General features: G+C 46.0%; 1 protein-coding gene across 1 annotated transcript in view; it reads left to right on the forward strand.

The window, feature by feature from the left end:
• Positions 1–202: 202 nt before the first annotated feature.
• Positions 203–13,806, forward strand: part of TMEM260 (transmembrane protein 260) — a 33,216-nt gene continuing 19,612 nt past the window's right edge. The window contains exons 1-3 of the mRNA XM_040066524.1: positions 203–368; positions 5,437–5,468; positions 6,292–6,440. Of these exons, the coding sequence (XP_039922458.1) occupies positions 203–368; positions 5,437–5,468; positions 6,292–6,440 (347 nt within the window). The remainder of the gene's footprint in view (positions 369–5,436; positions 5,469–6,291; positions 6,441–13,806) is intronic.

A 13,806-nucleotide genomic window follows, 5' to 3' on the forward strand; every position in this document is an offset into this window, starting at 1 on the left:
AGAGCGGGAGGCCGCGCTGCATGGCCTCAGCGGGTTTGCGGCTCTCTCTGCTCTCTCTCTGAGAGTTATATTGAGAGAAGCCCCGGAATGCGCTTTGGGAGGAGCGGGAAGGTGAGCGGAACAGGGCTGCTCCCCCTCTCGAGGCGGTGGATGGTATAGCCCGCACACCCCGCGCGGCCGAACCCGGAAGGTGGCGGCGCACATGGACGCGGGGACCGGCCCCGGGATTGGCACCGGCACCGGCACCGGCACCGGGATCGGGATCGGGATAGGGAACGGGGCGGGAGGAGCCGCCGGGGCGCTGGGCGCTGCCGTGGCTGCGCTCTACACGGCCACGCTGCCGCCCGCCCTGCCCGGCGGGGATGCGGGTAACGTACCGGGACACCGCAGCGGCGAGGGTGGGGACCCTCGGCCCGTGCTGGCTGGTGCACCGTGGTCAGCCTTGGCGGGGGACGTGGAGGGATGAGGCCCTAGGGCCTGGTGCATTTCTGTCACCCCGTGGGGTTGCTGTCACCCTGCAGGGAGTCGTGCATCAGTGTCACCCCTATAGGGCTGCTCACTCCAGAGGAGCTGGTGTGTTGATGTCACCCCTGGAGCGCTGGTGTCACCCTACAGGGTTGTCATCTCATAGGGATGCTCATCCTGTAGAGACTGGTGCATGGCTCTCACCCCCCTAGGGTTGTTCACTCCAGAGGGGCTGGTGCATTGCTGTCACCCCATTAGGTCGGCTGTCATCCCATAGGAATGCTCATGCTATAGGCGCTGGTACCTCACTGCCACCCCATATGTTTGCTCTTATTCTGCAGGGGCTGGGGCTTTAGTGTCACTCCAGGGGGTTGCTGTCACCCCATAAGGATGCTGATCCCATAGGGATGAGTGCATTGCTGCCACCCCATAAGGATGCTGGTCCCATAGGGATGAGTGCATTGCTGTCACCCCATAAGGATGCTGATCCCATAGGGATGAGTGCATTGCTGTCACCCCATAAGGATGCTGATCCCATAGGGATGAGTGCATTGCTGCCACCCCATAAGGATGCTGGTCCCATAGGGATGATTGCATTGCTGTCACCCCATAAGGATGCTGGTCCCATAGGGATGAGTGCATTGCTGCCACCCCATAAGGATGCTGATCCCATAGGGATGATTGCATTGCTGTCACCCCATAAGGATGCTGGTCCCATAGGGATGATTGCATTGCTGTCACCCCATAAGGATGCTGATCCCATAGGGATGATTGCATTGCTGTCACCCCATAGGGTTGCTGGTCCCATTAGCTCCCCGTAGTGCAGTACAGGCACTTTTGGGGTGCTCACCCCTTTGGGGCTGGAGCATTTAAAGCTCCCCACAGCAGCACTGGCTCCACAGGTGGGTGCAGCAGGGACGCCCTGCTTTGGGGTGTGCACTCCTCGGGGCCGGGGCAATCACCCAGTGGGGTCAGCACAGCAAGGTCCCCCCTGGGGCTGGTGCCCTCGGGCCATCCCATAATAGTTTGCTTGTATTTGAGCCTTTCAGCAAAGGATTTAGCCAGGGGCCCTGGGGACAGCTGGTGGCTTTAGGGGACAGATGTGCCATCCTGCCAGCTGTGCTGTCAGTGCTTTAGACTGTCACTTTCCCGGGCTTGTGCAGCAGGGAAATCTTTGGCTCTGCCTGTCTGGAAGTGCAGCTTCCTGACAGTGTCAGGCTGTCTGAATTTCTGTGTTTGGCACTGCTGATCCCACAGGTGGGACAGAGTTCTCCTGTTTGGTCCTGCTGGTGTTTTATTGATTTAACCTGTTCTTGCTTAAAAAAAACCAAAACAAACAAAAAAACCCCCTTTGGTTTTGAGTGTGTGGTTTGGAGGGCTTGGTTTTTCTTGGGAATATGTTGATAATTTTTATTTCATGGAACAGGTGTCCAGAATAATTTCTTTCTGTGTTATCCTAGAGCAGTGTTCAGAGGCTCTGCTTAACACTGTGCCTCCTGGTCATCAGTGGTTTCAAATCCAAGCTGTGCATGAAATTCCTTCTAAATAAATGGCATTTTAGTGGATTCATGTATTTTACAGGCTCAGGATGTATGTGGAGGTGGAGAGAGAGAGGCACTGGCCAGTCTGGCCACGTGCATCCTGGTGGCTTTTGCTTCTGCTCCCAAGTTACTAAAAGGGCTGGGTTCGCTCCTTCTGGGTGTATCAATTAATGTGTGATTAATATGTGATGACTGATGTATTTACAAATGTTACCATTTTGGTTATTATTATAATTTTTGCCTTTTTTTTTTTTTTTTTTGTCTGTGCTGCATGAAGCCTCAGGAACCTGGTTTTTAACTGTGCTTGAGCCTGGATTCTCCCTCTGGCATGCAAATAACCATTAGCAGCCTTTGCAGAGAGGGATGCAGGTTCTCCTGATGATGTGATGTGATGTGATGGATGGATGCTGGGATTCGTTTTTCTGTTTGATGTGAATTATCCCAGTAGACAGAGCGAGCAACCAACCAGCACTTGGGTTCCTTCCACTTTCCATAGGTTATTGTGGTGTTAGAGGAAATCTCTCAGGACAGTGTCCCCTGACCAGCCCTGTGACCTCACTCTTTATTTATTTATTGAATTTTCTTCTAAATTTCCTGCCTGGCTTCCATGTGTTCACTGGGACTGAGCAGAGACAGGCTCATCGTCCCTGCTGTCCCCTTGTGCCTGTCCCAGCCAGCATTGTGTGTCCCATCACAGTGTCAGGACGTTTTTGGGCAGTATTCCCCTGATTTCTCATGGCTCGAGGGTGGAATGGCTCAGCTGGAGTCCCTGGAGTGTCTGTGCATGGCCCTGCTCGAGATGTTTTATTTGCCTGTGCCTGAAGCTCCAACTTGTGCCACCTAAAGCACTGAGGCTACTCATGTGAGTAAAGAGCTGCTTAAGGATTTGGTGTATCTGCTTCCTGGCAAGGAGCCTCCTATTTTATTTTATTTTTTAGGCTATCTGTATATTTAATTGTTCCCAAAGTTTGCAGTAATCCGAAAATGTCAAAGGCAGTTGGTATTTCCACTGGCAGCTTGCTCGTGTTACTTAGTGTTAGAATAAAGAAATGAATGAGAGAATAATGGGGGGAAGAAGGAATTATAATTCAGAAACATCCACAGATGTTAAAACAGCTTAAAAAGGGATCAAATAAAATTTAAAAAAGAAAAAAAAGAAGAAGAAGCCAACCAAATATTCCCTGTGATGTTTCAAAATCAGCTCTCAAACTTGCTGGGAATAAAGCAGAGTTCAGGCAGCATTGGGGCTGTTCCTTGAACACCTTTGAACACCTTTATGGGGGAGTCAGGCTGGGCAGTCAGAAACTTGTTTACATCAGGAATCACAGAATATCCTAAATTGAAAGGGGCCCACAGGGATCAAGTCCAACTCCTGGCCCTGTGGAGCTGGAGGGAATAAACTCTTCAGTTTGAGCCAGTGCCTGAAGATGCCACAGGTTCATTCTGTCTCACAAGAAAGACATTGAAACCCATTTTGTGGGTGCTGTAGTTCTTCCTCGGTGTGTTTTGTTATTTAATATTAGTGCTCCTCACTCCTCCAGCCCATGCAGGCTGTAAGGGATGCTCAGGTGTGTGGGTGGGAGATGGAGAATTCACCTTATCCAAAGTCGTGGGTGTTATGAATTTACTTTGATTTTCCCACTGGAATTCAACAGGCCTGCAGCCTGAGAGTTTATTTTTTGCAGGTCTCCTTGCCTTTTTTTTTTTTTTTTTTTTTCCTTTCTCCTTACTTCTTACAAGGCAAAGTTGTGCTGTTGTCTTTCAAAGCTTGGCAGTGGCTTCCACCAGTGGTTTATTTATATGATTTTTGCAGCTTCCCAGTTGATTTGTGGCTGTATTTCTTTGGGGTTATTCTTCCCCTTGATATAAATGTCACAGCAGTGTGAATGAACTCAAACTTTTGCTGTTTTATTTGCACATATTGCTGCATCCCAGAAGGACTTCGGTGAAGGTGAATCCATGCCTGGCTTGGGAGCAGCATCCCTGGGATGGGGTGGGCGATGGGCATCACCAGCTGCTGCACACTGGGGAACCCCCACAATGCCAAATTTAGGGTTTCCTTTATTATCATCATCCTTTGCTGCGTGCAGGAGGATTGATCCCTTCACAGCCTCGCCCTGCCCTGGAAATGTTGGAATTGCTGAACCCTGAAGGGCTCATATTTGGGATGCATGGATGGTTTTCACACTGCATCCACTTTTTGGGGGCTGTTTTGCAGTAGGGTGGAGTTTTCCTGAAATAAGAATGGCCAGTGTTTGCTATAAGTGCAGGAAACTCCATGTCTCAGAGATTGTGGTGCAGGTTTGGCCCCGGTCATTGCCAGGCCACAGCTGTAATTCTGCAGAAGCTGCCACCAGCAGAAATGGCTGATTTGCATATTTGTTTTAAAATGCAGCATTTACTGTGGGGTCTGAATTTAAAGGTGCCATTTGTCCAACGCCCCCCTCGCCTTTGCGTGGTGGGATGAGGATGTGATTGTACAGAAATTTAAAATATTGTTAATTTAGCATTTAAAGCCACCAGCGCCCTTTGTTTGGGTCTCTCCCTTCTAACAACGCTGCCATGACCTTGGCACCTGCAAAATTAGCAGGACCAGTAAAATTGGATTATGAAATTTGAGGGAAAGAAGGAAAACCAGTTGTAATTTTTAATTCTGTTTATCCCTGAATGTGTTGCGCCCACTGAATATTTTCAGTGTATGTTGTTCAGGAGTGTTTGCTGAAAAATGTGCCAGTGCTCTAAAAATCCCAATTATTTTGCTAACATGGGTCTTTTTGTGGCAGTTATTTTTCCTGGCATAAAATACAAACAAAATGCAAAATCTAAATGTTGTTTCTAGTGGGAGCTGGGTGCAGCATCCACTGACAGGTAAAAGAGTTACTTGTGAAGCAGAATTGCTTTAACATCAAGGGAGAGCAGCATTCCTGAATAAATGGATGCAGATTTGCACGATCGGTGATTATATTTTTCCTCTTTAAAAACTGTAAAGCTCTGCTTTTGTGCTGGTTTCTAATTTTTTGGGGGGTTTTTTTTGATGAGGAACAACTCGGTTGTTGAACAGACAATGCAGCTTAAGTGCTGCTAACTGTAGTGCTTGAAAGTTATCGAGTCAGATGGTTTTAAATTAAAAATACACACACACAAACGTCTGCATTTTGAGTATCTCAGGCCATTCTTTGCCCGAGCCTACCTATATTTTCACTTATCTGTTCATAAAAGTCTCACGAAAACATACAAAAGATATTTTGTGCAGTGACATCAGAGGGAGAAAATATTCTTAGAAAATTTCATGCTGTTAAATCTCCACAGATTTACAGTTTTATCCAGTCAAATTAATGCAAAACCCCAATGCAAGCATTTGGATTTTGAAAACTTTGGAGGAGTGTCATTTCCTAATAGTAATTATTGGTTTTACATTATTTTTTCACAGGGGAGCTGATCACAGCCGCATATGAGCTTGGAGTAAGTATTAGTTTTATTGTTTAATCAATGCTCTCATTAACAGTTTTAGGAATTAAGGAAGTTTAATTAAGCATGGAGTAAAGTAGATTAATTTATTTTCAAACCACAGTTTTTACTAACTTATAAGTACAGCACGCGACAATTTACTTCAAGTTTTAAATCCAATTAAACTAAATTATAAAGCAAAGGCTTTACTGTATATACAGTAGCTGGCTTATTATCAACCCAAATTTTGTATAAGCTGGGGAGAATAAAATAAATCGGGTTAACAATTTTAATAAGTTTTATTATTTAATAAACTTTATTATGGTGCATGATCCCTTTAGGCAAGACCTTAGGACTGTCAGCGCGGTGGTAATCCGATAGCAGTGTGGTCTTTCAACTTGCTAGCCAATAAAATAGTTGAGAAGCTGCTTTTAAAAAAAAAAACAGAAAAAAAGAAAAAAAAAAATGAAAGAGGAAAAAAAAAGACCCCAACAAAAAACAACAGCCTTTTGAATGACCCTAATATACTGTGAACCCAAACAAGGAGCCCTTTAAGGCACGCTAATGAAACGTGGCACCTCCTTTTCCTGGCCGACGCCGTGTTATTATGGGCGAGGCGTGGAGCCAGAGCCACTGAGGGAAAAAATCTTTGTGGGGTTGGGATGGGCACCGAGGGTTGGGATGGGCACCGAGGGTTGGGATGGATATGAGGGTAGGGATGGGCACCGAGGGTAGGGATGGGCACCAAGGGTGACTCGGGGAGCGGAGCCATTTGGGGCTGCCCCGTTCCCATTCCCAGCCTCTCCCCTTTTCCAACCCCGTGTCGCTCTGTCCGTAGGTCGCCCACCCTCCCGGCTACCCCCTGTTCACGCTGCTAGCCAAAGTGGCCACGGGGCTTCCCGGCGGCTCCCCCGCCTTCCGAGTCAATCTCCTCTGCGGCTTGGTGGGAGCAGCTGCTGCCTCTTTGCTTTTTTGCACGGTTTTCAGGTAAAGTCCTCGGGGGTGCTCGTTCCTTGGCTTCGTGGTGCTTCCCCGGCGGCTCGGGACGTTCCCGAAGGCTCCCTCTGCTCCCCGCTGGCCTTCGGACCGGCGTTTACCTCCCCCCCTTCCCTAATTAGTTCCTCTGATTAACCTAACAGCAACTTAATCTGAATTTGACCTTCTTTCCCGCACAAAAGCCTCCCCCTCTTTTATTTTCTTCCCCCCTCCTTTTCTTTTCTGTTAAATAATAATAATAGCAATAATAAAAAGTGCGCCCTTTCCCTTGCCCAGCCGTGACAGGTTGTTCAGGCTCATTATCACAAATCACCGCTCGGTTTAACTAACCAGAACTAATGAAGTTTGTCGTTCTCGAAAGATGCAGATGGTCTGTTTAAATTAACAGGATGAGCTTCACCTATCAGGAAACCGCGAACTTGGTTTAATTGCAGCTCCCGGCGGAGGTGGATGGGCAGTTGCCTGCCCGTGGTACCCAAGGAGCAGGGGGAGCATCCCTGCCTTTCCCTGGAGCAGCTCTGGGCTGGGGGGAAACGTCCAGAGCCTCCTCTCCGGACCTCTAACCTTGGGAGGACAGGGAACAATCGGGATGCTCACGTGGTCGTGGGGTTTTTGTTAACCCCGCTCGTCTTTGATGTGCAAGTTCTGGCTGCTCTTAACCTCAGCCTGACCCATATTTGAGAGGATTATGGCAACCCGTATAAACAATTTCTGATGTTCTTTTGCAGGGAAAATAGGGCACGTTTGGAGGCTGCGAATGGTATCGGGGCGCTTCGGGATGAGACGGGGCGCTTCCCGACCGGGATTATTTTGACAAAAGCCCTTTTCTCCCACCCATTTCCAGAGCCACCCCTCAGGAAAACCTTCACAGGGAGTGAAAGCAACCTAGAAATAAAAGCAGGAGTAAATGGGGAGGTGGTGAGGGGCAGATTCTGCACAGCCTGACAGCCCTGAGCTCGCCTAAACTTTGTTCCACGGGGTCTGTCTTCCTCTGCTGAAGAGGAGTTGCTTTTTTTGCACATCACCTTGCACGTGGCATCAGCTCCAAAGCACACCTACTGGAACTGCTTGAGCAATTCCTAAATATTTCTGTAGGCATTGAAAGTGATTGCTTTCACTGGTGGGTAATATGTGTAATTAAGTCGGCGTTATTTAATTTAATATCCCGCATTTCACAGCCTATTTGGGAAGCAGGAAGTGGCGCTGCCCTCCCGAGCACAGCACCCGGTGCAGCGTCAGAGCACAGCTCCATTCTGTTAAAAACTCCTGCAAGGAGTTGCTAAAGGTTTTCTGTATTTGGTTCTGATTTCTTTTTTTAATGATGGTTATTCCCGTCATTGCAGTTATTTGGGATTTCCCGGTTTTCAGTTTGAACCGCAGTGTGACAGTTCCTTGGGTGCCCGCTTTGTGCTTTGGAAATGATGCAACCGCTCCTTTAGAGGAATAAGGATACGGGAGAGAAATGACAGGCTACATTTGAGAATTATTTTGGGAATTACTTTAGCACTTCTGAAGGTTTAGGTGTTTTGTTGTTTAATTGGATTTGGAACATGGCGCTTCTGTCAAATTTAGAATTTGCATGGAGGAACGGAAAATGTGGAAGCGAGAGATGATAAAAACTATTAAGACAGAAATTATTTAATAGATACTGGGAGGAACAATTATTCAGCCTAGCAGTGATTGATTTTTTTTTTTTTTTAATAATTGTAAGGTCAGTTTTATTTCCAAATTACAGTATTACATTTTTTCCTTCCAAGCACCTTAAAACTGATCTATTTTTTGGGACATTCATTTGGCTAAAAAAAAAAAAAAAAAAGAAGAAGAATTATTGCTTTTTAATTTACTTTTAAAAGGAAAAAAAAATTATAAAGTGTTCAGTGGCACTGTCTGCTTGAAGCTGTAACTGTCTGAGGGTGATGTGGTATATTTTAAACCGGGCTTGTCCTTCTTCACAAAGGGACTAAACGGGTCTATGAAATCCCCTCTTATTTTTGTGTTTAAATAAAATCATCTGATGGGGTGACCTCTACGCGGTACCAGTGGCAAAATCGGCAGCTGCTCCTCTTGCCGTGTGAAACGTGGGTGTTAATATGAAAATATGTAGATGTTAGGAGTACAAATAATTGATGAAGTACACATCCTTCGGGAGCAACACGGTTCAAGTGGCAAATCTGCCTGCTCAAACAATAGCCACCCTCCAGCGGGGAGGAAGCCATCTCTATGGAAATGGGGCTGACGCTGCCCTATTGATCGAGTGAAGAAGACATTATACAATGTCAGTTGGGTTGTTACAATTTCATTTGTCGTCTGACCTGAACTTAACCTCTAAAACCTTTCTTTTTCTCCCCGCCAGCCGGGCAGGGTTGCTGTTTACCCTCGCACGCGGTTTTGCCTCCCAGCATCCCCATACCGTAAATCTCTCCCTTTTATTTCTTTTTTTTTTTTTTTTTTTTTTTTTTTTTTTAATTAACTTCCCCATTGATCCTTTTTGTTTGAGTCATTTCCCGGAGTTTATTCCTCGGCAGGTCGGGACGATTTTGTTGCTTAAGGAAAAGAGCCGCGGTTCCCTCTGCGGTGTTTGGGATGTTGTGGCACGTGCGGGATTAGGGTGGAATTTATTCCTCGAGCAGATTTCTCCTTTGCCAGGTGATGGCTGGCGGGATGCTCCGCGCAGGCAGCGCTGGGGTCGAGAGGAAGCAGCCGCCGCATCGCGTCTGTTTTGTTAATTTTTATTGTGTTATAATATGTGATATTACTCGTTTAATTACGTTCTTTTTTTTTTAAGCCTGGATTGTTCTTCTCGAAGCAAAATTGTGCCGCAGCACATTGATGCAGAAAGGCTTTTTGTCAGTAATCCAGACTATCGCTGAACGAGCCGTTTGCTCCTTTGAGTTACTTCTCAAGTATGGATTTTTTTTTTCTCCCCCCTCTGCACAGTCTTAATAAATTGCTTGTAATTATCGTAAAATGCCATTTACAAAGAGTTTTCTCGGACTGCTTGTAACTGAGGCAGATAATTCATCTTTGCTTTGAAGGAGGGGGGAGCTGCTTTATGTTTTTAGGACTCAGTGAGTGCGGCTGTAGGATTGTTTCTTCAAACAACTATTTATTTGTTTTACTGTGGGAGGCAAAGCATAGCAAGTTTACAAAGTAAACCAATTATCTTCTTATAATATGATTGCCAAAGTGTCATTTTCTGCACAGGGGATGCATTCTTTGCGTTCTCTGCTGCAAAGAGAAATAGGAAGCTTTCCCCTGCTCTGAGTGCATTTTTTTTTTTTTTTCAGTGTATACCTTTCGTAGTTTGGCTGTTTTGGGGTTTCTAAATACACAAAGCTGTGTTATTGCAGAGGCAGTAGCAGAGTAGACGGTATTATTGCCCAAGTATTTGTAGGAAGTTTCTTGCCAGCTTTTTTCTTGCTGAGCAGGACACAAGGTTTTGAAAAGGGGGGAGATATTGCATTAAATTAAGTAGTTCACATCTCTTTAGTTTGCTGTTCTGGGCTTCATATTAACTTTTGGATTAATACGTTATACATACATATATATATATATATATATATATATATATATTTATATCTATTATATATATGTATTTGTATTCCCTGCTCACTAAACCTTCCAGGCAACAAACTGTGAGTGTGTGTAAAACCCAGAGCCAGCTCTTCTCCCACCGCCAACAAAAAGGAGAGTTAGGCACGTTGGATAATGAAATCATCAAAATGATTCCATCGTTTTGAAATCATCATGACGTTTTGGAAGTGGCACTTGACCCTCTTGATGGCTCCTGGGGTCTGTGTCCTGGAGCTCTCGTGGGAAGGTCCCTGAGGAGGACCAGGAGGATCAGTGACCTTCATGGCCATCCCAGAGGGACCCCATGGCTGATGCTCCCTTAAAACTGCCAGGTGCTGGGAAAAGTTGTCTGCTCCCCCTGATGGGTGAGGAGATGCTCCATGTCCCTGGGGTACACGGGTTTGCCAGAGCAGGATTCATCCCTGAACAGTTTGACCCGTTTTTTTTTTGTGGACGTGACTTGGGGAAGATGGAGGGATGAGAGAGGAGTCAGTGCCTACTCAGCCAGAGCGGGAAATTAGGAAACTGGACTTTGGGGAAGGAGGAATCTCCTTACAGGGCGTGTTTGGGATTTTTCAGATTACAGATTATCGTATATTATCTCCCTTGTAGCACAGCAGGAACGTCTTGGGCGTTTGGAAAGCAGCTGTGCTTAGTCAGAAGTAGTTACAAAGTTTTAGGAGGGAGAGAAGAAAGGAATGTACTCAGGTACTAATTTGCTTTTAGAAAATCTGCCGTGATCTCTGGCTAATTGATCACATATCTGTTTGGGGTTTTTTTTTCCCACTTGTCCCCAGAATAAACTGGCGCTGAGTTCAGTCTGTTTGAAGACGCTGCCAAATCTGTTCATTTGCATTTGGCTCTAAAGTAGGCGCACGAGGCTGCAGTAACTCTGCTTCATTTTGAAAAGGGAGGGAGGGGGAGAAGAAAAAGCAGGGCAAAAAAAACCTCTTTTTTTTTTTTTTTTTTTTTTTTTTTTTTTTTTTAAAGACTGAAGAGTCTTTTCTGACAGCTAGTCAGAGTTAGAATTAGTTCAAGGAAATGTTAATAATGCACTGCCTGGCTTAATCCCTTTGATATCACCAGGTATCCTCCTGTTCATGGGTTAATTGCTTTAAAAGCGGAGGCAATATTCTGAGCGGTGGGCCGCTTCACCTTTTCACAGCTGTTACCATTGAGTGACAACTAAATCCCATGTGTAAGATGAGGAAGAGCTCAATCTCCAATTGGGAGAAAATTTATGTAAACCGCAATCCCTTCAGAATGTGCGGAAGTCACAGACTTTCTTGATTTACTCTGCTTTTCCCAGAAAGCTCCATTGTTCCCTTCCCTAAGTCCCATCAACCCTTTGTAGCAGAATATCACAGCGGCGGCAGATAGCTTGAAATATATAAATGCTATCATAGCTCTGATTAATAGCGGCGCTTATGAGTCAAGTCTGATAACGGAGCAGCTCTCCACTCAATTTCAGATACCGCTAATGGAATCTGTCTCCTGCAATTGTAATGTGAGAAGGGCTAATTTGCCATGGAGCTTGGAGCTGTCACCAGCCGGGGATTGGGGGGTCAGATGGGAGCTGCCAGGTTTTTGCCCTGCAGCTTGTATCTCTCGCTTTGAATAGCGCAGCCCCCTGCCTGCCAGGGAGCTGATAGGCCGCCGGGGGGTTTATGCCACTCGTACAATAGCGAAGGGCTGCATGGGCTGACTTGGTAATTGTGAAGCCAGCTCATTTTTATTTTATTTTATATTTTATTCTATTTTTTTTTCTCCCCCCTCAACTCCTTCCTTCTCCCCCCCGCTGCCTTCCCCTCTCCTTTTTTTTTTTTCCCTTTTTTTCTTTTTTTTTTTTTTTTTTTTTTTTTCTGCAGCTGCATAATTTCTAATAAGAGGTTTTAACAAATGTCAGATTAGGAAAAAGTTTTTGCAATTACCCAAAAAGAAAAAAAAAAAGCCAACTTATAAAACATTTAAATAGCTCAAGTCGGCTCCTACTGCGGGTTGGGGTTTTTTGGCTGCTGGAAGCAGGCGCTGGTTATTACAGGAGCCTGGGATAAAGGTGTATCTCTTTTCCAAGGATTGTGAATCAAATAATAGGTTGAACTAATACACCCTTTGCACTTGCAAAGACACCAGGAGAGAAGTCCTCATTTGTAATGGCTGGAAGCACAGTTTGTACAACTCGAGTGTGAGTGTGGGGTGATATTTCTTAAAGCAGCACAGCCCTGTGTGCATTTTATAGATCTGTCATGAGCTGTTCCGCTCGTTGAGCTGCTCTGGAAGAGCTTGGCGTGGAGATGTTGGATTTAAATTCCAAACTTTCCTGGCAAGGGGCTGCTGCAGGCAGGCTGCAGTGCTGATGGACATCCTGGGGCATGCAAGGTGTGAGGTTGGGATGTCTCATTCCTCGCTCCCCTGATCAGTTATCACAGGGGGTTCTTCTCATCCCTGGTGTCCAGACCCAACGTGGACCCACGGAGGTCCTTGCTGTCATCCCAGAGCAGTTTGGTCCTCCCAGCAAGAGGATCCAAGGTGACTTGGCCCCAGGACACAAGGGATGGGGTGCAAGATGCCTCTTGCATGTGCTGGTGACCTTCACAGGTTCATGCTTCCAAAGGGATGGACAGAGACAGTGTCCTTCAGAGGTGCTGTCCTAACTGGCCACCTCCAGTCCAGGAGGATGTGTGTGAGGGGGTGCAAGGACCAGCTCCCCTTTTCCAAAAAATCCTCACCGGCACAGCACTCCTTAGTCACCCTGGACCATCTCCTCTCCAAGCCGTGGCGTTTCAATGAAATAACTACAAGAAGGAAAAGTCAGGAAGTGGTGGCAGTCCCTGGCTGGGTGTGAGGGATGTGGCACTTTGTGCATGTGGTGGGAGGTGAGGGTGCTGCCTGCTCTCCCCCATCCCAGAAATCAGGGGTCTGTGGGAATGCTGGAGCTGTGGGATGCTGAAGTCCTGTTTCACACGAAGGACAGCAGCTGGTTGTGGCCAGACCGGTTTGGTTTTGTTTTATTTTGTGGTGACCCTGCCTCTCTTCCCTTCACTCCTTGTGACCATGGGACTCAACCAGGAGAGATGAGCCAAGCCCTGCTCTCCTTCCTCCTCCTCCTGCTGCGGGCAGGGCTTAAGTGGCTATTGAGCTCCAGGTCCTTGAGGAAGAATAAAATCTGGTTTGCTATTCCCTGTAGTACCTGAGCTGGCTCTTCAGCGCTGAGAGCAAGAGAAACCGCCTTTTGTCGTGGAGTGTTTGTGGCTAAGAGGCAGGCAAACCCAGAGGGATTGGGGTTTTTGGGGATAATTATTGTTACTTAAGCCCTAAACTCGTGTTTGGATTTTAATTTTTAAACAATTCTTCTCTTTCAGCGCCGATGCTCGGGCGCGCTTGAAATTTATCAGTGGGAAGCTTGGTTGTTGAGTCTTCTATGTCCCTTTCTGTTTAGCCTGCATAAAATAATAGTTGGTTTTTTTTTTTTTTTTAATTGATTGATTAACAAGCAAAACCTCTTAAATTCAAAGTGTTAACTCTTCAGTAAACTGCCTTGAAATAAAAATGCATTCAAGGGGTGTATCTTTGCTGCTGCAAAGCCACAGAATTGCAGGGACAGAAGTTGCTAGTGATGTACCTGGCATCTGTGGAAGTGAACAGGGAATCACTGACATCAGGACCAACATCTGCAGGTGCAGGGAGAGGCAGATTTTTTTTTTAAAAATCCCATTATTTAGTTAATTAGTGGAGATTTTAAAAATCAGGAGAGTTTTTTCTTATTCCACTGCCTAAAATAAAT

This window comes from Hirundo rustica, chromosome 6 (assembly GCF_015227805.2).
Source record: "Hirundo rustica isolate bHirRus1 chromosome 6, bHirRus1.pri.v3, whole genome shotgun sequence".
Taxonomy (NCBI): Eukaryota; Metazoa; Chordata; class Aves; order Passeriformes; family Hirundinidae; genus Hirundo; species Hirundo rustica.